The sequence below is a fragment of the Onychomys torridus genome, chromosome 20, assembly GCF_903995425.1.
Source record: "Onychomys torridus chromosome 20, mOncTor1.1, whole genome shotgun sequence".
Taxonomy (NCBI): Eukaryota; Metazoa; Chordata; class Mammalia; order Rodentia; family Cricetidae; genus Onychomys; species Onychomys torridus.
Genome location: NC_050462.1, coordinates 39,941,994 through 39,965,882, shown reverse-complemented (window position 1 = coordinate 39,965,882; position 23,889 = coordinate 39,941,994). Strand labels below are relative to the sequence as shown.

Genomic DNA, 23,889 nt, shown 5'->3' with positions numbered 1-23,889 from the left:
TCTCCAAAGACCCTCCAGGCAGATGTAACAGCACCTTGATTTCTGCTCAGTGAAACTAAATTGGTACTTCTGTCCTCCAAAGCTGTGAGGGGATTTGTGCTTGGAGCTCCGAGTTCCTGGTAATTTTCTATAAAACCCAACGCAGTTGCTAAACGTGGCAGGAGGGATGGAGCAAAGCTGAGAGCTAAATCATGGTGCTGACTGGGGCGGGGGCAGGGTAGGGGGTGTAGAGGTCACAGGGACAGAATCCCTAGCTTCAGGGTTAGCCTTGCTGAGGAATGAAATGCATCCATTTACCCATTAGCCATTCACCATCAATCTCTAGAACTGTGGTTTCTGCCTTTTACTGTTATTACTTGATTGTAGACTCTGGTACCTGGTACTGGTATATACATATCTATCTATCTATCTACCTATCTATCTATCTGTCATCTATCTCTATATCTTTATATATGTGTATGTATGTATACATATGACATAGATAGTAAAATAATTGGAAAGAGATTAGCCTTGAGTAGTTGTTACTTTCAAAAATAATTTATGAGATTATATTTGTAGAAATTCTAATGACTGAGCTCAAAAACGAGTTCATTCATTTCCCTTCAACTTTCAACTGTTAACCGTCTTTCTTGAACTGATGGACATGGACTCCAGCTCACTTACTCTGTATTATGAACTGTGAACAAAGCCTTGCCACCCTTAGGTTAAGCGGAGTGCATTAATTATGCCATTACCATACCGTTTCAGCTAGTGAGCTTTGATTTATCAAGGTTAAAAGTAGATAGAAGCCCCATGTCTGGTCCCCAAAGAAGACTGATTGCCGTTAGAAGACTCTAAGGACATGCACGTTTGAGGGCAGAGTTGGAAGCAATGTGAAGGAAAGATTGCCATCTCCATCAGATTGCTCATGTGTCTAGCTGTTCAGTGCTTGGGAGAGAACTGTCACAGACACAGACACAGCCCAGCCAGGGGACACAATGGCCACATCTAGCTTAAGGTGTACCACTCTGAGACTTTAGGAGAAGATCCCACAGGGAGAGAATGTCGGACTGGAATGTAAGAATGAAAGAGAGAATGTAGAATTGCCTTTCTCCTGGCACACCATCCTCTTTACTGTTTTTTGAATGGTGACCTTTTGCTCTCTGCCCATCTTTCCACCCTCGATTTGAAGTTGAATAATCTTAAAAAGATCCCGTGGAGATGAAGGATTGGAGAAATCCCCAGAAGCACATTCCTGAGTTAAAGAAGCATTTTGTCAGGAGTCTACAGGACTCCTTACAGGCTGGACATTCCTCCTGTACTGTTGAGGTCTGGACATGGAAGTGTCCTCTCGAGAGCTTTGTATTGAAGGCTTGGTCCCTAAATGGCAGTGCTATTGGTAGTGATCATGAGGGTACCTCGCTAATGAATCAGTGGGCCATTAGGAGGTGTCCTAGTTAGGAAATTATCATAGAGTCCTGCCTTTAAGGGTGTATCTTTGACGCAAGAACCTTTCCCTCCTCTCTCTCTCTCTCTCTCTCTCTCTCTCTCTCTCTCTCTCTCTCTCTCCTCTCTCTCCCTACCCAAACCCTGACTCTTCCCTTCCTGGATGCCATAAGCTGAGCTGTTTTCCTCTGTGATGCCCTTCCTCCATGACATTCCAGCTTTACCTCAGACCCACAGCAATGGAACTATCCAACCATGACTAAAGCCTGCCTCCAAAGCACGAGCCAAAAATTAATCTTCCTTCCTTTCATTTTTTTCTTTTTTCTTCTGGTATTTTTCACGCTGACAGAAATTTCAGGGCTAAAACATTCCCTGAAAATGAATGCATTATAAGGATCTGTTTATCCTTGTTTGGATAAAATGAATTTTTAATTAAATTAATAAACTAAATTTTTTAATCTAAGTTTTAAAATACTTATAAGCAAGACATAGGGGCATGACTCCTTTAGACCTAGCCCTTGGGAGGCAGAGGCAGGTGGATTTCTGTGAGTTCCAGACCAGCCTGGACTACATAACAAGCTCCAGGCTAGTCAGCTACATAGTGAGACCTTGTCTGAGAAAAAAAAGTACTTATAAGAATTAGTTTTCCAGTGTTCCTATACCTATACAAATCTGGAATAAACAGATCAATTTCTCTTGAAATACATAGGGGGGAAAAAGCAAAGTGCCTAAAACCAACTGATTTGACAATTCAAACCGGAAGTTTCTTTGTGTTGTGAATTACAAGGTTCACTTCTCTTTGAGTTAGCTTCAGACAGTCTAAGAATGAAAACACTAGAGGACAAAGTGTACTAACGACTCAGTCTCAGCGACTTCAAACTACTCAGTTTGGGGTGTGCTCCCCAGGGTATGCTGTATGGGGTTTTGTTACCAGAAAATGCTTTTGGGGAGAAAAAGGCATCTTTGATCAAATAAGTTAGGAACCCAGCCTGCTGGTCCTCTTGGTAGATACACAGCACAGAGTCGTAAGATATGGACCCTGGAAAGTGCCACTGCATAGACAACCTCCAGCCTTATCTGCTATACTATTTTTGACCCCAGAATCCTGTTTCCATCTAATTCTATGAACATTTAAGAAACTAGCATTCTGAGGAACAGAATTTTGGCGTCTCCACCTAAGTGTCTTCGGCTTCTACACTACGTCATTATCTCTAACAAACCCCTAGCCTTCAGCTTGTCTTAGGATGTCTGAGTCCCCCTCATAGAGCATGTCCATAGTCTCTTAAAGGTCCAAGATGCTCCTTCTGTGCTGGAATAACGCAGGCAAGCTGAAAGTCCCCTTACCAATTCTTCTTTTCCTCCCCCCATTTTGCCAGGAGTCTCAGTCACGCACGTGGCTAAAATGCCAAGCCCTGGCGGATGTCTGTGTAAAACCATCAACCGATAACATGGCAAGAGCCAGGGAAGCGCCGACTTGCTTCATTTTCAACCTGATCATATGTTTTAAAGGTCACTGTTTTCTTTAAAAGCACACCGGTCAACCATTGTTTTCCCTAGTACATTTTAAAGTCGCTTACATGGAGGCCAGTTGTCACGGATTAGCCTTGTGTTCCCATAGTGATTTCAAGGGTGGCTTACATGTGGAGCCAGGATGGCTCACCTCGGCCTGTTGCTCTGAAGCTCTTCCTTTAGTCTGGTTTTGGTTTAGGAGAAAGGCGGTATGTAAGCCAAATAAACAAGCCAGGGCAGAACATCTAAATGACCAAAAGCAACGCAGCTTTGGAATTCTAGTGGAATACTGGCAGTTCAGTTCCTTCAACGTGAGCCCAGAGTTCACTGTTCAAGAGGGGGCCCAGTGCTCATGGTGGCTTTGTGTCTGAAGAGCTGGAGTTTTGGTCTTTCCAAAGCATGCTCCACCTTAGCCTCAAGTTCAAACTCTTAGCTACTAATTATCTTTAGAGAGAGAGTGTGTGGGGAGGGGGGGAAACAGAGGGTGTGGCAACTCATCTTTCTTTTTTCTTTTTAGTTTTGGGTGTTTCCTTAATTTGAGGCAAGACTAATTGGGGCTTTGGGGACATTTGTTGTGAGGTTTCTGGAGAGTGTCATGTGGTTCTTCATTGAATTAAGTTTCCGTGGCTGGGATGAACTCATTGTGTGTCAAAAGGCATGGGATCCCAGTTCAGCCAGGTTTCCATGTTTCTGTGTCCTAATAGAGAACAGCAGCCAGAAGATGGAATAGTCCAAACTGATCTTTATTTGGTTATAGTGGATTGTTCACAGAATTATGTAAAGTATCCCCCCTCCCGTGAGCTGTAAATTCAAAACTACAAGTTTTCTTTTTCTTCCTTAAGCAGGAACCAAAGTTCAAAGACTTTCACTGACATGAAACCAAAGCCAATGAGTTGGGGCCCCTTAACTTGCCCTCTCTCTTCCTTCCGGTGTTTGGTCTTTGTGACATTAATCCAGAAGATGTTTGCAATGGCCATTGACATAACTAGCTTGATGACTAATGAGTCTTCTGTTCTCAAGGCCTGGGTGCTTACTGTCTGCCATGAAACTGAAGGTACAGTTATCAGGCCAGTGCCTAGGCAGAGCAAGGAAACTCCCTCCGACAGGTGCAATGCAATGACCCAAAATACTTGGGACCAGAAGATGTATTCCAGCCTTGCAAACTTTAAAAACAAAACAAAAAAAATTTTTGAGTGCACATGATGTGAGATCTTAGGGTTTGGAAATCAAGTCTAAACATTTAAAAAAAGTTTCTTTATATATATATATCCCCAAACTATTATTTAGTTGGGATCTTACTATATTACTATATAGCCCAGGCTAGCCTTGAGCTCATTATGCTCCTTAGTGACAGAATCCTGAGTACTGGGATGACAGACATTGTGCCCAGCTGGAAGATAATTCTGTACAATTTTTTTCTGTATACCTTGATTGTGGTGTGTCATGTGGAGTCTATTGTGAGGTCTTTCCACATGTCATGGCAACTCTCCAAAAGTTTCAGATTTTGGCTCTTTGAATGAGGAATGTTCAGTCTATATACAGACTTATGAACTTGCTGTCGATAGGGCCAGTTTCCTTTGGGATGAACTGTGCGTCTGTCTCCCCATGGCCCTGTGCTAAGCAGGCCCCAGTATTAACTGTGTTGTGGTCAGCTGTGTCCATCATAAAACTGTTCTTCCTTTTTGAACAAGGAGATCCATGGTTTCCTTTGGCTTTGGACATCTCAAATGATGTAGCTCATCTTCCTCCTAGGTTATAGCTGTCTAGAGTTCTGCTTCCTTGTTCTGGTCTCCACCCCGACAGCTGTAACATCAGGTCCAGCCTCAAGACCCAGCCCAGGGATGGACCTGGAGCAGGGAGCTGAGTATTTACTCTGAACTGAGTCCATTTTCAGTGACTCTCTGCTGGATTTTGTCAGCTTCTCAACATCTGGGTAGCTTTTCTTGTCACCCGAGGATGTCTAGTTGGTTTGGACTTTGAAGAAACATCAGGTAACTTTAATAGCTGAACGTGATTAGGAAAGCAGATCTTTCTCAGGAGAAACACTGAAATTCCTGTGCTTATTGAAATATTTTTCATTTCTAACTTTTATATACTTATCAATTATAAATAAATCAGTAAGCAGGTGAAGAATCAACTTACATTTGGCATTTACATTAGTATCCTTAAAAATCAAAAAATAAGACGCTTATGGAACACCTGAGTATTTTGTTTTATGGTGTCAGTTTCCTGTATGGGGTTTCTATTTTTTTAATCTTGAGCCATATGGAGGACATTTGCTCAACGTGCTTATTAAATTTTTATATATGCACCAGTTGTACAAACTGCCTAGGAATTATTACAACAGAACTCCAAAGACAGAAGTCTTCGGACAGGCATTGTTTTGTCTTTCCTTTTTTATTGCTTTCAGAAAAATCTTTTGAAAGGGGACATCTCTCATAGCCCAATTGAAAAATTGTTCATCCCGCTGTACACCCCTCTGTTACCGTTCTAGGTAGAAATGCTTTCACTAAATTGTACCCTACTGTGAACACTTGTGACTTCTGGAAGGATATGAAAAGACACAGCCTTGTTACTGCTTTATGTGCATGTTATTTGGAGTGTCATGTAATACATGGCGTTCTGGCCTTTTTCTGAGAACCCATAGGGAATGGCTGGGGATCTAGTTCAGTGGTAGAGAATTTGGATAACACATGAAAGGCTTTGAGGTGAGCCACTGGAATCATGAGAACCCACAGGAGACATTTCTCTCTTCTCTCATTTAGAGAAAACTTAAGACCAACATACCTGGTACCATTCTATCTCAAGGATAACTGGGTAAGAATTGAGATGGGGAAGATGCCTCGTTACCAGTCCTCCTCTCAAGAAGCATGCTGAATATGATTGAGAGGAACAGAAACCACTCAGAGTGGTGGTGGCGGTGCTAAGAACTAAGGAATGTGTTCAAAACCCAAAACACTTAGTAAATTCCCCTTGGGGTAGGTTGGCTGGACTTTACTGGAGACTGTGGTAGTAATAGATAGTCTTGGGATAATGACTGGGAAGCAGAACCCTGAATGAAGCTTTCTTTCTCACCTCTTCTTCATATAGATCCTCTGGAAGTGAACATGGAGGAGGACGTGTTTCCTACAAGGGTTATAGCAAGAGGCAGCTTTGCCACAACACACACAGTCCCTCTCCCTTTTCCTCTCTCATTTAAAAATATTGATTTTTGTTTTGTGTGTATGGGTGTGTCTGTCTGCCTGCATGGATGTCTGTATGTCTATATGTCTGTGTATCATGTGCATACCTGGCCAGAAGAGGTCACTAGATCACCTTGAACTGGAGTTACAAGTGGTTGTGAGCTGCCTGACATGGATGCTGGGAACTGAACTCTGGTCCTCTGTGAGAGCAGCAAGTGCTCTAAACACGGGGCCATCCTTCCCAGCCCCAGGTCTGCATCTCTTAATCTCTGTTTCCTTTGTGGAAATGCTTTCTGTGGTTTACCATCTGAGAAATGACTCTACCTTGTATTTGCGCTCATTGGGACTTCCAGCCTAGTCAGCTGTGGTTTTTCTCTTGGAGGGGGATGAAACAGCTTAGAGGCAAGGGCTCATGCCTACCTTTGGACTAGTCTCACTCTGCCTCATTTTGTGGTCTAAACTTCATTTTATTTCCTCATTTTCCCCTCCATATTTCATCATGCCATGCAGTCCATGTCTTTTCAGACCTCTTCAGAGTTTCTTGCTCCCTGGATGCCTTAACTTTGCATTATTTTTACTTTTTATTTATTTATTTATTTTTTTTGTGAGGAGGGACTCATACCCCTAGCAAACATGTAGAGGTCAGAGGACAACTTACAGGGTTGGTTCTTACCTTAGTTACTGTCCTATTGCCGTGAAGAAACACCAAGACAACTCATAGAAGAGTTTATTGGGGGCTTGCTTACAGTTTCAGAGGGTGAGTCCATGACCATTGTGGTGGGGAGCATGGCAGCAGGCAGGCAGGTATGTTCTGGGAATGGTAGCTGAGAGCTTACATTGGATACACAAGTATAAAAGAGAGAGAGAGAGAGAGAGAGAGAGAGAGAGAGAGAGAGAGAGAGCTAGCGAGCGAGCTGGGATTTGCATAAGCTTTTGAAAACTCAAAAACCATCCACTGACACACCTCCTCCAACAGAGGCCACACCTCCTAATCCTTCCCAAACAGTTCCCACCAATGCTTGAGAACCAAGCATTCAAATATATGAGCCTCTGGAGGCCGTTCTCATTCAGACCAGCAAAGTCCTCCCCTCCTACCTTGTGGCTTCTGGGGATTGAACTTAGGCTGTCAGTTAGCAAGAGCCTTTACTGGTTGAACCGTTTTCCTAGTCTTTAACTCTTAAAATATTTATAGAGGTGTTTTATGCAATGACCCTCCTTCTCCTCCTTCCCTGCCTTCCTACTTCCCAGATGAGTAACTTTGTGTGAACAAAACCAATTATTTCAGATCCTATACAGTAACAATAATCAGCCTTTGTTTTAAAGCTGGTTTCCAGTGTTGTGGCTCTACACATATTGACAAGGTAACCAAAGATGTATTTTTGGATGAAGAGTCATAATACACCTGGTAGCCAGGAACCCTCAATCCTCAACTAAATAATAAAGGCTATATATAGGTATCAAAGAATGCTGATTACATACAGAATCTAAAACCACAAAGGAATAAAACCACACCTAGCTAGACCATAGGCTCAGTCCGAGACCTGCTGAGTGTGTATGTGTGTGTGTGTGTGTGTGTGTGTGTGTGTGTGTGTGTGTTTATCTAAAGTGGTCAATATATAATGAGTATGATTCACTTATAATATGGCCTTGAGTACGTACTTGTATTTGTATTTCCAAGTGCCTGACAGGCATTTCCAATAAGACATTTCAATGTTACTTTAAACCAAACATCTCTAGAAACACTTACTCCTGCCCCATATATGTTCTTCTTGTACCCTATTCCAATCATTAACACTGATGTTTGGGTGTCTCCCTATTGGGAACCCTATCTTTTGTTTGTTTGTTTGCTTGTTTTGGTTTTTGTTTTTTGTTTTTTTCAAGACAGGGTTTCTCTGTGTAGTTTTGCACCTTTTCCTGGAACTCACTTGGTAGCCCAGGCTGGCCTCAAACTCAGAGATTCACCTACCTCTGTCTCCCAAGTGCTGGGATTAAAGGCGTGCGCCACCACCGCCCAGTGGGAACCCTATCTTTAGCTGGTCATCCAGCTCTGCTTAGGTCTGAAACCTCTTTTGAGTCACTGACTCTAAAGTTATTTCAGGTATTTCTCTAGTTATATGATGTGTCCTTTGGGATGTGTGCGCATGTGTACATTTCGGTTTGTGACTTGGATATTGAATGTTATAGTTTATCTTTATTTTTATATATTTTTCTGCCCTTTAAACATTTCTGGCTTCTATGGTGCCCATATTACTCTCTTCCTCTTCCTCTTTGAGAAAGAGGCAGGCCTCAAGCTCAGTATGTGAGGTTAGACAGATAACTCACTTGTTAAGCAGGCTTGCTGTTCTTGTAAAAGACCAGAATTCGATTCCCAATACCCATGTCAGATGGCTCACAAGGACCTGCTAACACAGCTCCAGGGGATCTGATACCCTATTCTGGCCTGCTAGCATACCGTCCCCCCTGCACACACTCAAACACATCTTCCATTATGTACCCAAGGATGACTCGGAACTTCTGATTCTCTTGCCGCCGTTCTTGAGTGCTGAGGATACAGATGTGTGCCACCATGCCCAGTTTTCTGTGGTGCTGACAACGGAGCCCAGCACTTCATGTGCACCAGGCAAACCGTCTACCGACCAAGCCACATCTCCAGCCACCGTACCCACAAATTTCTAGTGGAGTCCATAATTAAAAAGGGCTGCAGATGGTCAGTGTAGATTACTTCAGTCTGTAATTTTGCGTGTCATCTGGCTTCTTTGCCTGTCACTCACATCCTACACCAAACAGCTGGCCATGCCACTCCCTAGCAGGAAGAAACACTGTTTGATGCAGTTTATTTATGAGATAAAGCCTATACTCCCCACCTAGAGAAAGAGGATGAGCAGCATGTGTTGGGAAGCCGCTCTCTAGAGTTTTGGGGTTTTGCGGTGCATGCAGGAAGGCGGAAAGCAGCCTGTTCTCACCTGGGGTCAGATGGCACAGGTTAAACTCTGTGCCTATCACTGGTGACATAGGGTAAATTTCTTACTGTCTCCATACTTGGACTTCCTATCTACAGTAAAGGACACAGTAATAGTTGCTTTATAGGATAGTAAAATAACCCACTGGGTACTTGGGGGCAGTAGGTTAAATAATGAATTAGTGGTGCTTTACACTTGTGAAATTCTGAAACCTTTAACCGGCCTTAGAAGGCCTCCCACTGGTGGGCTATTGCAATGGCTCGCGGTGATCCCCCCAAATTCTAATGTCGGAAGTGTAATTCCCAACCCAACTGTCAGGAGGGAGGGGCACTTAGTGTGGGAGCCCACAAAGGTTTCCTGGTGAGATCTGAGCTTGCTTTGCACAGCAGGGCTGCATCGGGGTATGGCTTGACCACGTGCATAGTCACCAGGTGTTTGGGATGGTCTGCACTTGGCTGTGCTGGGGGGGGGGGTCCTTTGCTTCACCCCTTGGCATTCCTTTAAAAGCCCTTTAGTAGCGACAGAAGGGACTGGTGGGTTTTGACTCAGGCCCTCCTGAGGCTGCCCTGTGTTTCTAACGTCTCTCTCTATATTTCTGTCTGTATACTTCTCACTTCTCCCTCCTCAAGAGGACCCTGGGGGACAAAGAGAGAGCTGGTCTCCCTCAACTTAGTGATTGCCCCCTGAGGGTCCTGTCCATCGTAAGTCATCGGTGAAGGTTCTTGCACAGCAGGTTAGCTGCCTCAGCGTTTGGCTGTTGCAAACACAAGTTCAGCTCCCTCTTGCTCTTGTTGTGTCTTCATTTTTTTGTCCTTCTGCCTTCCACCATGACCGCCATGATGAAGGCTTGGACGTTGCAGCTGTGTGCCTGCCATCCCTACTTCCTAATCCATGAGCAGTCTCAGTGGCTCCGTAACATTAATAAAACAGAAAACACAAGTGGAAATGTGCTTAGTCCATCTCAGGTAGAGCAGATTTCTTGAAAGAAATGACAAGCTGAGATGCAACGTGAGTGGGAGTCTTGATGGCAGTGACAGTGTGCCCTGGAGCAGGGCTGGGGTGGAGTGAGAGAGCTGGCAGGGAGGAGGGAAAAGGGAGGAGGGAAAAGGGAGGAGGGAGGGAGGAGGGAAGAGGGAGGAGGGAGATTTGAGGCCAACCTCTTCTCTTTTGTGATGATACTAAGCACCAGGATACAGCAACCAACTTTATTTCCATAAGCTTGCAGTCAAACAAAGACCCCACACAACACTCAGAAAATGAACGCAGTGCCTTTTTTATACATACAAACAGTTATAAAATGTTTATTACGTAAGAGCTGTGTTTCATTTACAATATATTATATTGCTTCCATCCAATGAAAAGACTTCATACATTATATTCCTTATTTCGTTGTGTTTACAATATATTATATTGTTTAAATGCCACTAACACAGTGTAATTTTTTTTACTTTGTTCCCCCTCAAAACTAAACTGTCTAGAATAATAGTAAGGGTGAGATAATATTGTTTGCACCTCAAGATCAGGGAGGGCAATTGGAATATTAATTTTGACAAATGTCCAGATATTTATTTGACAATAAAATTTGAAATCCTGTAGCTTCAATACTATTAACTGCTTTATCTAACCCTTGTGATTTATGTATCATACTCAGTTTAGCCTCTAATCCTCCCCACCCTAATACCACAAATGTGTTGGAATTTTGCAAATATCTGCCAACTACGCACCAAAAAGACAAATTTTTAACCTGACCAACCGATGCAAGATCTGTTCCAAAGGACTGAAAGAGGAAAATCTATACCATCATGCTAGACATACTTAAAAAACCTAAAAGGAAGAGTAAATATCAGCCCAGTGACTTATAACGAAGCTAATAAAATTCAGGCCGGTATTCTAAAGTGTAATGAACATCATTTGAACATTCAACACATGAAAGGTTAACAAAGGCTATGAACTTGGTGTAACTCGAACCGTTTCAGCTGGTGGAGTTCACCAGATGTAATTGGATTCAGGTGGATCCCGCCGCGCCTCGGCCTTTTTAAGTGAGGGCGTACGCTGCTCCTGCCTGGCGCCTGCTGGCCTCGGGGCATGCATGAGGCTGGCTCCATACCCTGCAAAATTATTCACAGCTTAGAAGAAAAGAAACTCCAAGAGCAGGCCCTTCAGATTCTTCATTAACCACTTGAAGGAAACCATTTTCCCTTTTTTAACCCTGAGTGAGACCCGTAGTGACCCCACAGGGCTCTCTGAATAATGGCGAGTGACAGGTTCGAGTCTCTGCTTACTAAAAACCTATTTTTTACTTACTCCACTAGATCTTTTTCCATTGGACCTGCCACTCACTGTGTATTTTGGCTGTGTAGAATCTCTCTCTCTCTCTCTCTCTCTCTCTCTCTCTCCCTCTCCCTCTCCCTCTCCCTCTCCCTCCCTCCCTCCCCCCTCTTGTAAACCAGCTTGACCTTGAACTCCTGATCATCATTCCTCCACCTCCTGAGAGCCGGGGATGACAGATGCACCTTACCAGGCCAGGACTATTTGGTGCTGGGACTCAAACCCAGGGCTTTGTGCATGCCAGGCATGCACTCTACCAAGTGAGCTTTGCCTAATCCTATTGTTAAGATGACCGAATGGAAGGGCTGGTCCTACACCGAGGTCTCCAATGTTCCTGCTGAGGATTTGGTGATGGATTCTTTTCAATCCATCACCAAACCAGCCTCACTTATGTTAAAGCAGTTCAGCATAACAGCTTACATCTTTATACAGACCCCTGGATGAAGTTTATCCCACTCATACAACACAGGCGTTCTATTGGAATTAGGACCTTGCTCTGTATGGTAAAGAAGAGCTATTTGATTTGAACTAACTCCTATTGGTCGGATTTGTAAATTTTGCTCCAAGTGGTCATCCATCCATCTCCAACTCTGTTTATGAAATGTGAGCCTCCTTTCTTTCCATTCGTGAATTTCTGGAGGTGCTGGGAACACTGGCTCGTTTTTTTTTTTTTTTTCTTCTTTCTTTCCTAAAATGGATCCAAGACAGCAATTACATCTTTAAAAAAGTCTGTCTCCGTCTTCCTGTGCATCAGAGTCAATCAAATTCAACATTTCATATGTTCCTTGTGGTTTTTAAATGCAAGCATGCTGTTCAACAGCTCTTGAGAACAGAGCCTCTTTGCTGAATGTGTTGCTTTGAATTGTCAGTATGTAGACTACTAGCTCTCGGAATGGTCAAAACACGAGCTAACAATGCCCTGGAATAAATCCCTCCCATGCTGCCTGGCTTGCCACCCATGAAGCCCAACTTCCCTGCTAGGGTGGGAGAGCCTAAGTAGACACAGAGTTGGTCTGTCTCCAGGACCCTCCTCCCTTCCATGATGCCTGGGTGCCTAGGACCTCCCAACATGCCACCCCACTGGGAATCTGCTCTTTACCAGAACTCTGTGACTCAGAGCTTCCCTGTTACCTCCCTCTAGTCAAAATAAACCCCATCCTTTCAGCTCGATTCTCCTCTGTTGATGTACATAAGAGCTGGGAGGCTGCTCCAGAACGGGTTTGCCATGGACGCACCAGGGCACCTCGCTCTGGTGCAACGCCTTGCTCTGAAAGAGATGCTGATGGTGGATGAACCAGTGGGGTCTCCACTTGGTGTGCTACATGGTGGTCTCCTCATAGCTCTGTGACAGGAAGGCTCCTAACGGGCTTTCATTTTTGGATGGGTGACAGTACCTTTGTACCCAGCTCATGGGGCATGCTCACTGGGTTGCATGCACTGCCCTCTGAAGACTGATCTAGAAAAATATTGGATTTGAAAGTGGGGTTGGGGATTTAGCCCTGGGTTCGGTCCTCAGCTCCGGCAAAAAAAAAAAAGTATGGATTTGAAAGTGACTTATTCAGATTCGGATCTTGTTATTCTGGAGGTGCAACAGGTTTGAGATAATTGGTTGTAGAAGTGTTTCACGACCCAAACCTTCTTTTCCTTAAAGCAAGGTAGGTAGTGGTAGACGTGTGTACGGGAGACTGTTCTGGGTGCCAGATGGACTGAAATGCTGCCATTTTGCACACTTGTTGATTGGCCCTCTCCCCATCCTGGACCCTGTTCCCCACAAGGTATTTTTTTTTTTTTTTAAGATTTACTTATTTATTATGTATATAGCATGTATGGCCAGAAGAGGGCACCAGACCTTATTACAGATGGTTGTGGTTGCTGGGAATTGAACTCAGGACCTCTGGAAGAGCAGTCAGTGCTCTTAACCTTTGAGCCATCTCTCCAGCCCTACAAGGTCTTTTCCTTCTACTTGTTCATAGAGTCCCAATGCCTGGATTCCTGCTTAGCACAGAGGAAGGTCAGCAGTTGGTGCTGAACGGTGGATTTATCAAGCATCATTTCATGTATAAAATAGTCCTATGGTTTATCTTCGTCACTAGAGTTCATTTGAGGGAGTCAGTAAATCCAAAAGACACAAATATATTAGAACGCTTTCCCAGGGAGGGCTTCTGAGGGCCTGTCCTTTCCTCCAAGATAACTCATCTAAACATTATATCCAATGCCACCAAAAGATTTCAAAAAACGAAACGTGTCACGTATGATATATAAATTGATAAAGCTTGATTTTGGAAACCAGAGGGCAATAGGTACTGATGTTCATTTAATGTCTTGAGGACAGACTGTAGCTTAGAGCCCAGCACACTTGCCTAGCAAAGCTCATGGTGGGGGTTGGATCCCCAGGACTATAGTTAAAGGAAGGGAAGGGAAAGGAAGGAAGGGAGGGAGGAAAGGAGGGAGGGAGGAAGGGAGGGAGGGAGGAAGGGAGGGAGGGAGGAAGGGAGGGAGGGAGGGAGGGAGGGAGGGAGGGAGGAAGGAAGAACTATAGCTGTAGTGGGTAGCCATCCCAGCCTTGGCCTGGAAGTTCCAACCCCCACTGAGGCTTCGGTAATGGTCACGCCCACAAGGCGGGGCTGAGGGAGGAAGCTGAAGACCCAGGATGGAGAGGAGAGCTCTCTCTTGGGGCCCGGACCCTGGACGCTGGAGGTAGACCCAGCAGAGTTCTCCAGAGAACACTGCCGGACTGCGCCATACCTTTCCCAGACCCTGTTACCTATCCCTTCATTTGTAAGCTACCCCACAATATAAACCTCCCTTTTAACTACGTGGAGTGGCCTTAATAATTTCACCACTATATAGCTAATCAGTTTCTTCCCTCAATACAACAAATTACTGAACCAGCCTGAATTATTAATTTGGAGAATATCTGTGATGTTTTACAGATCTGGTGGCATTTCCCATGCCTTCTTCTATTCTATGGCTTAGTTGGCTTTGAAGTTGAAAGAGGAGATGGGCAGGGGGGCAGGGAAATGGTCGCTAATGACGGAGCTCACAGGGCTGAGGCACAGGTTATCCGAAGAGCCTGCTCCCTAGATGGCCTCTACTCACGTTTATTACAGTTTCTCCCATGCCAGCCTTCTCGACATTGGCATTTGTTGGGTTCGTGGCAGGTCCCGTGAGCGCCACAGCCAGGCTCGCAGACCGCTGGAATCAGAGCAGAGCAAAGCTATTGCTTCCTTATTTCCCTGTTTTGTTCTTTTAAACACAGCTATGTAGTTACTTTTCCTTTAGTTCTTTAGAATGTGTTAGTTTTGGCTTTGGTTATTGTTTTTTTGGGGGGGGGATGTTTGTTTGTTTGTTGTTGTTTTTTGTTTGTTTTTGTCTAAGTCACTTTCCAGCCAAAAGTCAGCTTCAAAGTTGGAAAAAAAAAATATCCTTAGGAATGATCTTTCTACTAAGCATCCTGTTTCTCATACACAAAGACTCTCAGTGAGATTTTTGAAACTACTGGATGATGGTGGGAGAGCATTCCTTTCGAGAAATCCCTAATAGATAAAACAAGCAAAATAAAAAAAAAAATGAAAGTTTTCAGCTTGTGCATAAATATTTTATATGCAGGAACCCCCACCTGTGGTCTAATTAAAGGAAGCATATACATCAGGGGAAAAATGTCAACCCTGATGTCCAGACAAAATGCAGCAGGCATGGACGTTATATCCAGAGAAGACACTAAATGCGGTTGCCCTGCACCCATACCGCCACCATGTATGGTACTTACGCTTAGAACAGAGGTCTCCTTGGTAACCTTTGGGACACTTACATTTGCTTTTACCAATGCATTTACCTCCATTTCGGCAGGGTTGTGGGCATCTGCCTGCAGTAGAGAGGAAGTTAGTTAAGTAAGGAAGGGCTTTGTTCAACAGTAATTACATCGTTCAAAGGAGTAACAAGGCTTTGAGAGGAGAGATGCTTTGAAACGGCAGTCATTTCTGTCTAGTTTAGGTCCCTTCTGGCTTTAATATTGTTTTTGTCTTGGAGACAAGCTAATATGTCGGTATGATTATATGAACTATATTATATTATGTTATACATAATGCCTCTTTTTTTTCCGTAATGAATATGCTGCCAAATGCACAAAAAATAGGAAATTCAAACTATCCTGGCTCCTGCATGCTTGTCCTTTCATACACATGGTTCTGGGGCTTCATGCATGACGGACTCACAACATGGGCTTTTCTACAACACCTGGCTTTTGCATACCCCTTTTGCTGGAAGTAAGTCTGTCTATACCCACACCTGATGACAGCCTGAGCCTGGTCTTTCAGAAAGCGAGTTTGCATTTCAGTAGCTTAACGGGGAAAAGGGGACCTTGGAGACGGGGATGGGGCGGGGGGGGGGGGGGCGGCAGGAACAGCATGCAGCAGAGAAGGAAGGAAAAGACAACATGAAGTGTGCTTGTGGGTCCATCACCACGATGGGCAACTGGACCCTGTCCTGCCGGTATGTCCACCCAAGGATTAGATCAGAAGCACATGAGAGTTGGCTGGGAAGAGCAGAGGGGAGCGTATGTTTGGTGGCATCTGACACCGCTGGTTTATTGTCATTGGAGGGGACATCTTCTCACTGCCACGGTCGAATGGCAGCATGTAATGCAGAAGGACTCAGAGATGCCCTGGGTGGGCGGAACATGGATGGAACAGGTCAGATGAGGGGACAGGTTGCTACAGAAAAGGGTGGAGTGAGGGGCTGGTCCCTGTTGCCATAGCTACCAATTTTTTTGGACTGTCTGAGAGCCTACGGATGCGCCCTTCTCCCTATTAACTCTGCATCGAATGAACATTACTAATGTTTTTCAAACCCTAGAATTTTAGGAACAGGACCAGAGATGCAAGAACTATGCCACGATGTCCTCCTGTCTTATGATACAAGTGTTTATTTTCCTCTACAATCTAGAATTTTCTATTTTTAAAGGACAGCTTCTTAGAAGGAAGCCCCTTAGAAGGGGCTGTTAACCCAAAGATGAACCCACATTCTGCTGAGTGCATGGTGATGTCCCAAAGACAGTCAGCGGCCAGGAGACTTCAGTGGTGACCCAGTTTGGGCTTTTTGTTCTTATCCTTATTTTATTTTATTATTTTATTTTACTAATAAAATCATTAACAAACTCACCTTTCACTCACTGATTTTATTTTTAATGGCCAAAGAAAGCTTGAAACAGAGCAAACTATAATGCTTTTTACTAATAAGCACTGTTTTTAACAAAAGAATTGAATTCCATGTGAAAATTGTTTTGCTACAAATACTTTTAGTTTTTACCTTTTACTTACCCCAAATAAATTTATTGTTTATCAACTGGACAAAGCCACATTTAGTCACAAAGGCAACAGACACACAACAGTGTTGGAAGGTTAAGGGCTCTGCCATAGACTAGAATTCTGCCTTTCCCCTGCTAAAGCCCACCCCCTCTTTCTTGAGACAGTCTCATGTGGCCTGGCTGGTCTCCAATTCAATTCACTATGTAGCTAAGGATGGCCTTGAACTTCTTTTTGATCCTTTCATCCCCATATCCCCAGTGCTGGCTCAAAGGTGTGCACCATTACAGACAGTTTTATTCAGTGCTGGGGATCAAACACAGGGCTTGTGCATGTTACACAAGTACTCTTGTCCCACTGAAGCTACATTCTCGGTCTCAAAGACCACCTTTTTATTGACCCCTGAAAGTCCCAAAGAGTCCCATTTTTCTAAATAACACCATTTGTAGGAAAGGCTCTAACCCCAAACTTCCAAAAAAAGCATGTGACCCCAGCACAGCCACAAAACTGGATCAAGACAGCTCCATGTGGGATGATCATTACTCAGTGGAAGAGATACACTGTTCTTCCGTGTGAAGAGTTGGTGAGCTCTGTGCTCCATGGGATGGGGGGAGGGTAGAGGGACTCAGGGATGAACTTGGTGATGGGGAACAATGCAGTCTAACTGGTAGAGAGTTCTCCCTCTGATTCTGTCAGTCCCATCGTGTTCTTGGTAAGAGAGAAACGATGGGGATTTAGCTCAGTGGTAGAGCGCTTGCCTAGCAAGTGCAAGGCCCAGGGTTCGATCCTCAGCTCCAAAAACAAAAAGAGAGAGAGAGAGAGAAATGATGACTCTTAGGTTCATCTTAGTCGAGAAGGAGAATAGGAAGACCACAGGAGGAGGACAGGAAGGTCTCTCCAGGTTCTTACCCAGCAGAATGAGATAGTAGGGGACTGTTAGGCCACAGCTAGTGCAGTGACTATAGTATCAGATATCACCATCTGATTGTTTTAGTATTCAGAATACCCCAAACATTTTAATGCTGGCTTCTTTTGCCTGAAAATACTTTGCAACCACGTTATACTGATTGGAAATGGGTCTACTGAGATCCCAAGGAGTCAACCTATTTGTAGAGGTGACGTGTTGCCTAAGGAAGATTTCACTAAGTTTAAACAGTGTTTTAGTGTTACCCCTGGAGAAGTGAGAACAATGCCAGACCATAAGGCATCCCCAGAGTGAAGACACCCAGCATCCTCCACCAGTGAGACTGTGGGATCACTTCATGCCGTAACTCTGTTTCACAGACAACAAGAGGAAAGCGCTGTACAGAGGTGTTCAAGGGCCGACACCCACCATGTGTGGGCCTTGGAATGTTGAGTAGTTTTTTGATTATTTTCTCCGACAGTCTAACTTTCTTTTCCTGAGTGGGAACAATTCAAATGTTCCTCAACTGATAACAAATGAATTCTCTCCACACCAGTGGATGTTACTCAACAGCAGAAAGGAGTGATGGACTGGCATTCTGCACCGTGTGCAGTCCTTGAGAACCATGGCCTTTAAGGAAAGAAGTTGGGCACAAAAAAACGCTAACTCTTGTAGGACTCCATTTATACGAGGTGTTCAGAACAGGCAAAGCTAGAGAGAGAGGGGGTAGATTGATAGTTGTCAGGCCCTGGGATTATGAGGGGACTTGGGGGACATTTCTAATAAACATAAGTATAAACTGTTTATTTAGGGTGGTCACAATTTGTTCTGAAATCCTATCGAGGGGTCAGCATAACTTGTGGATGTGCAGGGTGATACACTGTAAAATGCTGAATCTTATGGTACATAAATTAGACATTCACTAAAAAATTAAGAATAAATGGTTCAACTCTGCCTTTTGTCTGTGCACTCAGAGCAACTTCAGCTCCACACCTATGTCTGCTCCCCCCCAACACACACTTTCTGGTAGTGTTTCCTTTCACAGAAAACAGGAAGTGTTCTAAAGGAATTTGAATAATACTTGTGGCTGGACCTATGATGAGTTTCAAAACCCTACATTTTTGGTCCAGTTAGAATTAAAACAAAACAAAACAAAAAAACACAGAGAGAGAAGGTGGGGGAGGAAAGGAAGAAAGGCAGAGAGGGAGGGAGGGAGGGAAAGAGAAGGAGAGAAAGGGAGAAAGAGAGAGGGAGGGAGAGAGAGCACCTTTGCCAAAGGAAAGTTCATAAACACAAAGGCATGAAAAGGCAGCCTTACATTAAATGATCCCACAAAGACTCGTAAACAAAGTATGCGCTGTCTGGGGCTGAGCACAGGGAGAAAATTGAGGGGGGTTAGCCCAAGATGTCTTTATCAGGAAAGAGTAATTAATAAGAACAGAAACCACATCCTGACAATTAATTACATGTTCTATGGAAACTTCAGAGCTAGTCCATTTGAACTCTATAAAAAACGGTTACTTCATCAACTACTCATTAAAGTACAAAACCCCACAAATAAATTAGAGGTGGAAAGTTAAAATAGGAACGTAGCATTATTCAATTTGGAATCTACCTCAGCTTTGGAAACAGTGACGGCACGGAGCACAGCGGGGTCTTTAGAGACGTTCAGCTGGGAAGGACTGCCCTCGACACACCTCCAAAAGGCAGAAGCTGGGCAGGCACACCTGACACCTTGGGCTCCTGCCTGGACGTGCCCCTTCATGCTGGTTGTCTTCTGGGCCCTAGTGCAGCTTAGACTGAATTGGCTCATTTCTGAGTTTCAAAGAGAGATCTGGGCACTAGGCATTGATGCATGATAGACAACTCAGTGTGGGCAGAGTGGGTATCAGTTTTAAGTTCACAGCTCAGCTGTTTTTTGTTTGTTTGTTTGTTTGTTTGTTTGTTTTTTAATCTGAGCACTCATGTAACACTGCTGTAGAAGACACAGGAATCCCCAGCACCCCATAAAGTCCTTCTTGGACCCCAATAGCATCTCCAGTTTCCACTTCATCCATTTGTGTTTGCCTCTTGAACTTGAAAACTGCGGACTCATGGGGAGACCCCTTTTATGTGTCTGCCTCCTTTGATATAATATAGCCCTGGGAGTCCCTCAGGTGGCTGTGGCGGTGTTTTAATTACTGCATGCTGTTTACCTCCTCTTCTATCCTCCTCTCTCAGATGGGTCAGTCTGTTCTAGGATATTAGTAACGATTAGCGGAAGAAAACCCTCTGTGCTTGTGGGGGGTATGCGCTGCCTTTCTTAGCCTTACTTCTAGACAAAGGGAGCCGTAGAGGAATCTAGGACAAAGAAAGCACTGGCCTAAGGCTTCACACCAGGTCTCCATTCTATCTAGGCTTCAGCTTTCTCAGTGGCAAAAAGAAGCATGAGTCAGTCTTTCAGGTCCGTTTCCCCCAGCCCAAAAGAATGCAGAGGTGCATACTCACTCATTTCACACTGCTCCCCCTCGAGTCCTGGAGGGCAAATGCATTTGCCTGGGTAAAAGCAGGTACCTCCATTAAAGCAGGTAGTTGAGCAGTTTGCTGTTAGAATGAATGGCATTCATTAGACAGGAAGTTACGCATAGCAGAATTTCACTTAGAGTGAACGCTGTTTCTCCAGACTGTATCTAACGCATTCTCATCTACATAATAAACAAACCACTTTACAGTTAAGAGAAAAGTCATAACCAAACACCCCATCGTTTGAAATAACCGATTCAAATTAGAATTACAGTCAAATCACAAAAACTCCGTTTCAGAACATAAGAGAGAACAGGGTATCGCACATTGTATGCATTCCTAATGAAAAAAGATATAATAGGTGTGAAATAAAAGACTTTTTAAATAAAAATTTATGTGCTAAGTAAGAAGAATCTGCAAATCCAAGAAGGTACTTTTTGAAAGCATCAAGTTGGAAGATAAAGGGAGAAAACTTATTTGGATTAGATAAAGGGAAGAGCGGTGTCAACGTGTCAGGGTCCAACAAAGAGGAACCAACTCTCAGACGAACGGAGGTTCGTTTTAACGAACGGGATTTAAAAGGGACTGCCATGGTAGTTGGAGAAAGACCTGAGTAATCGCACTCAGAGAGACGGGCTGTGGACCCTGTGAGGTCCCAAGGATGAGGAAGAGCCATGACTGAGCCTGAGAGGTGAAGTGGGGTGGTTTGAGACATTGAAAATCCAATTACACCCCTGGGGGGGTGGGTAAACGTGCTGTAACTCATCCCGAGCCCCACCCCCTTGGTGTCAGTTTCTTGAATTTCACTGATCTTTGGCGTTTAAAGTGGAGAATAGAGGAATGGAAAGAGGAAGGAGGAAATACTGGAAAGGAGGCAGCCTGGCTCATTCAGTAAGGAAGATTAAAATGAGAGTTTGGGCCAGGGGTAGAAGCACACGTTTGCAGTCCCAGAATCCAGGGAAGCAGAGACAAGGAGAAGTCACTGCCGTTTCTGGCTACACTGTGAGTTTGAGGCCAGCCTGAGGTATGTGGCTATCTGGGACCCTGCCTCAAAACAAACAAGCAAGCAAGCAAACAAACAAACAAATAAACAAAAAAAGCAAAGTCAAAACCTAAAGATGAGAGCTTAAATAAATGTCAGTCATGTGTCCTAGTTTTGTTCTTGCGTCATGTAAAACGGATGACTAAAGACTTCCAGTGTGAAAGTCAGAAAATTTAAAGTGTGTGAGCTTTGGGAAAGACAAGTTCAATTAGAATATTATGCGAACCCCGGGCTTCTTAAACGCATTAAAGAGCATTCAAAGATCACAAGATTCCCAGCTGAAGGCAACAGTGCATTGAGCATCTTGATGTAAAAATGAACATAGTCCTATTCTGGTACAGGATTTAGAGTTTAGAAAATCCATCCCTATAAGCCCTCTCTTTTTCACTTGGAGAGTGTTGTTAGGGCTGAGCAGTTGTTTTCATGAGTGAGTCCTGTCTCTCCCCCCCCCCCACACACACACTTGTTGTCCATATGTCTTCCCAGAATAGAAGGGGGTGAGAGAACATTAGGATCAATGCTCACTTGGCCCATCCCCCTCCCTGTAGGCAGAAGTCTCTGTCCCACCAGCAATTCCCAAATACCCAGCAGCTGCTTCCAAAATTACCACACAGAGGCTTATATTAATTATAAGTGCTTGGCCAGTAGCTCAGGCTTATTACTGCCTAGCTCTTACACTTACATTAACCCATAATTCTTATCTGTGGTTAGCCATGTGGCTTGTATGATGATATTCTTATCTTGCTTCCTCTGTGGCTGGCTGATGACTCCTGACTCTGCCCTTCCTCTTCCCAGCATTCTTATACTTCCTGCCTGGCTACTGGCCAATCAGTATTTTATTAAACCAACATGAGTGACAAATCTTTACAGTGTATAAGAGGGTTATTCTATAGCATCCCTCTCCTCCACCACCCTGCTGTTCGCTGATATATGAACGGTAATGGACTTGACAGCACACTTGAAATAGAACTTGCTAAATTTGGCTGTATTATAATTTGACTGACCACCCCCTTTCCCCCTTCTTCTTGAGTTAACATACAGCTGTGCAGGCCTTGCTGGTTTTTAATTCATGATTCTCCTGTCTCAGCCACCAGAATGAGGAATTACAAGCACGGATCCCACATCTGTCCTGGCTCATTTTGTGTCAACTTGACACAAGCTAGAGTCATCTGAAAGGAGGCAACCTCAGTTGAGAAAATATCTCCATGAGATCCAGCTGTAGGGCATCTCCTTAATTAGTGATTGATGGGGGAAGGCTCAGCCCATTGTAGGTGGGGCCATCCCTGGGCTGGTGGTCCTGGGTTCTATAGGAAAGCAGGCTGAGGAAGCCATGAGGAGCAAGCCAGGAAGCAGCATCCCTCCATGGCCTCTGCATCAGCTCCTGCCTCCAGGATCCTACCCTGCTTGAGTTCCTAGCCCAACTTCCTCCAATGATGACAAGATGGTGGAAGTGTAAGCCAGTTTGCTTTTGGTCATGGTGTTTCAGCACAGCAACAGTAACCTTGATAGGACAACACTCGAATAATTTGTCCTTATTCTTGGGACTTTCAAGCTACTTTTGCCATCCTGACCAAGGTTTTTAACGTTTCTGTCATGGTTTGGTTATCCGTTCCCATGCTGTTAGCTTGGCTACCACAGCATGGTGTGGAGAAGAGGTGGGACCATGCAGAAGTGGGATCTAAAGGAATATGGTTAGCTCACTGGGCTCGTCAGCCTCAGTAGTTATTATAGGGCTGCCCAGCTCTCCAAGGTCTCTGGATGTGTCTTGCCTTGAAATCTCTCCTTCTGGCAGCCACTCCCACCATGAGGCTGACGTCAGTGGTATAGCCTGAGGCCCTCATCAGAGCCAGACAGACAGACGGGTCACATTGAAACTCCAGGACTGTGAGCTTAATTGGCCTCACTTTTTTCGTAAACCCTGAGTCACAGGCATTTTGTTATCGCAACAGAAAGTGAACTAACACAAATTTGGTCTTGATGTGAACCAGAGAGGCTAACTCAATGTCGTCACTGTGGCTGAGGGCAGATTGGCCAGGGCTTAACTAGTCATTTCCTACAGTTTGTGGCAGATGTCCCCAAGGCCAATGGACGTGATTCTTTAATGTCTGTCCCAAAATATAGCGCTAAAGTCTAGCTCCGTGCCAGTAACTAAACTGTTTTTCAGCAGCTCCATTTTCCTTCGTGGATAATAAAAGAATCTTTTGTTGAGCCAGTAAAAATTACTATGTTGTATGTTCCCAGGTCTCCAGAGAGACCAAATGAAGTTTCAACAGATTTTTCCAAATGAGTTTTTAAAAAAATTATACTAGAGTATAACATGGAGAAATATATATATATATCACAATAGCCAGTGCGGTGGTGTGTGCCTGCCATTTCAGCCACTTTGGGGACAGGAATATCTCTCAAGTCCAGGAGTTCTATGCCTGTCAGCTGTCTGTATTAAATTGAGCATCACTATGGTGACCTCTTGGGAGCAGGGAACCACTAGGTTTGCATAAGGAGTGGTGAGCCAGCCCAGGTTGGATAAAAAGACCTCAGTAGATCTTTCATCGAATAAGCCTGGACAATAATGGCCACAGCTGAACAGACAGATGTCAATAATCATTTCATCGATTCTGGGTGAGTGTCAGTTCACTGTTAAGTCTCTGAAGGTTTGCTTGATTTTTCAAAAGTCTGTTGTAGCCTGAGTTTTTTACTCCATTCCAAGAAATGCCTGGCTTTGTAATCGTAGAGA

The 23,889-nt window shown here is 44.2% G+C and overlaps 1 protein-coding gene across 1 annotated transcript in view; it reads right to left on the bottom strand.

The window, feature by feature from the left end:
* Window positions 1-10,349: 10,349 nt before the first annotated feature.
* Wif1 (WNT inhibitory factor 1) overlaps window positions 10,350-23,889 on the bottom strand; it is a 78,484-nt gene continuing 64,944 nt past the window's right edge. Inside the window, exons 7-10 of the mRNA XM_036170008.1 lie at window positions 20,099-20,194; window positions 15,174-15,269; window positions 14,504-14,599; window positions 10,350-11,184 (exon numbers count right to left, since the gene is read on the bottom strand). Of these exons, the coding sequence (XP_036025901.1) occupies window positions 11,063-11,184; window positions 14,504-14,599; window positions 15,174-15,269; window positions 20,099-20,194 (410 nt within the window). The 3' untranslated portion in view covers window positions 10,350-11,062. The remainder of the gene's footprint in view (window positions 11,185-14,503; window positions 14,600-15,173; window positions 15,270-20,098; window positions 20,195-23,889) is intronic.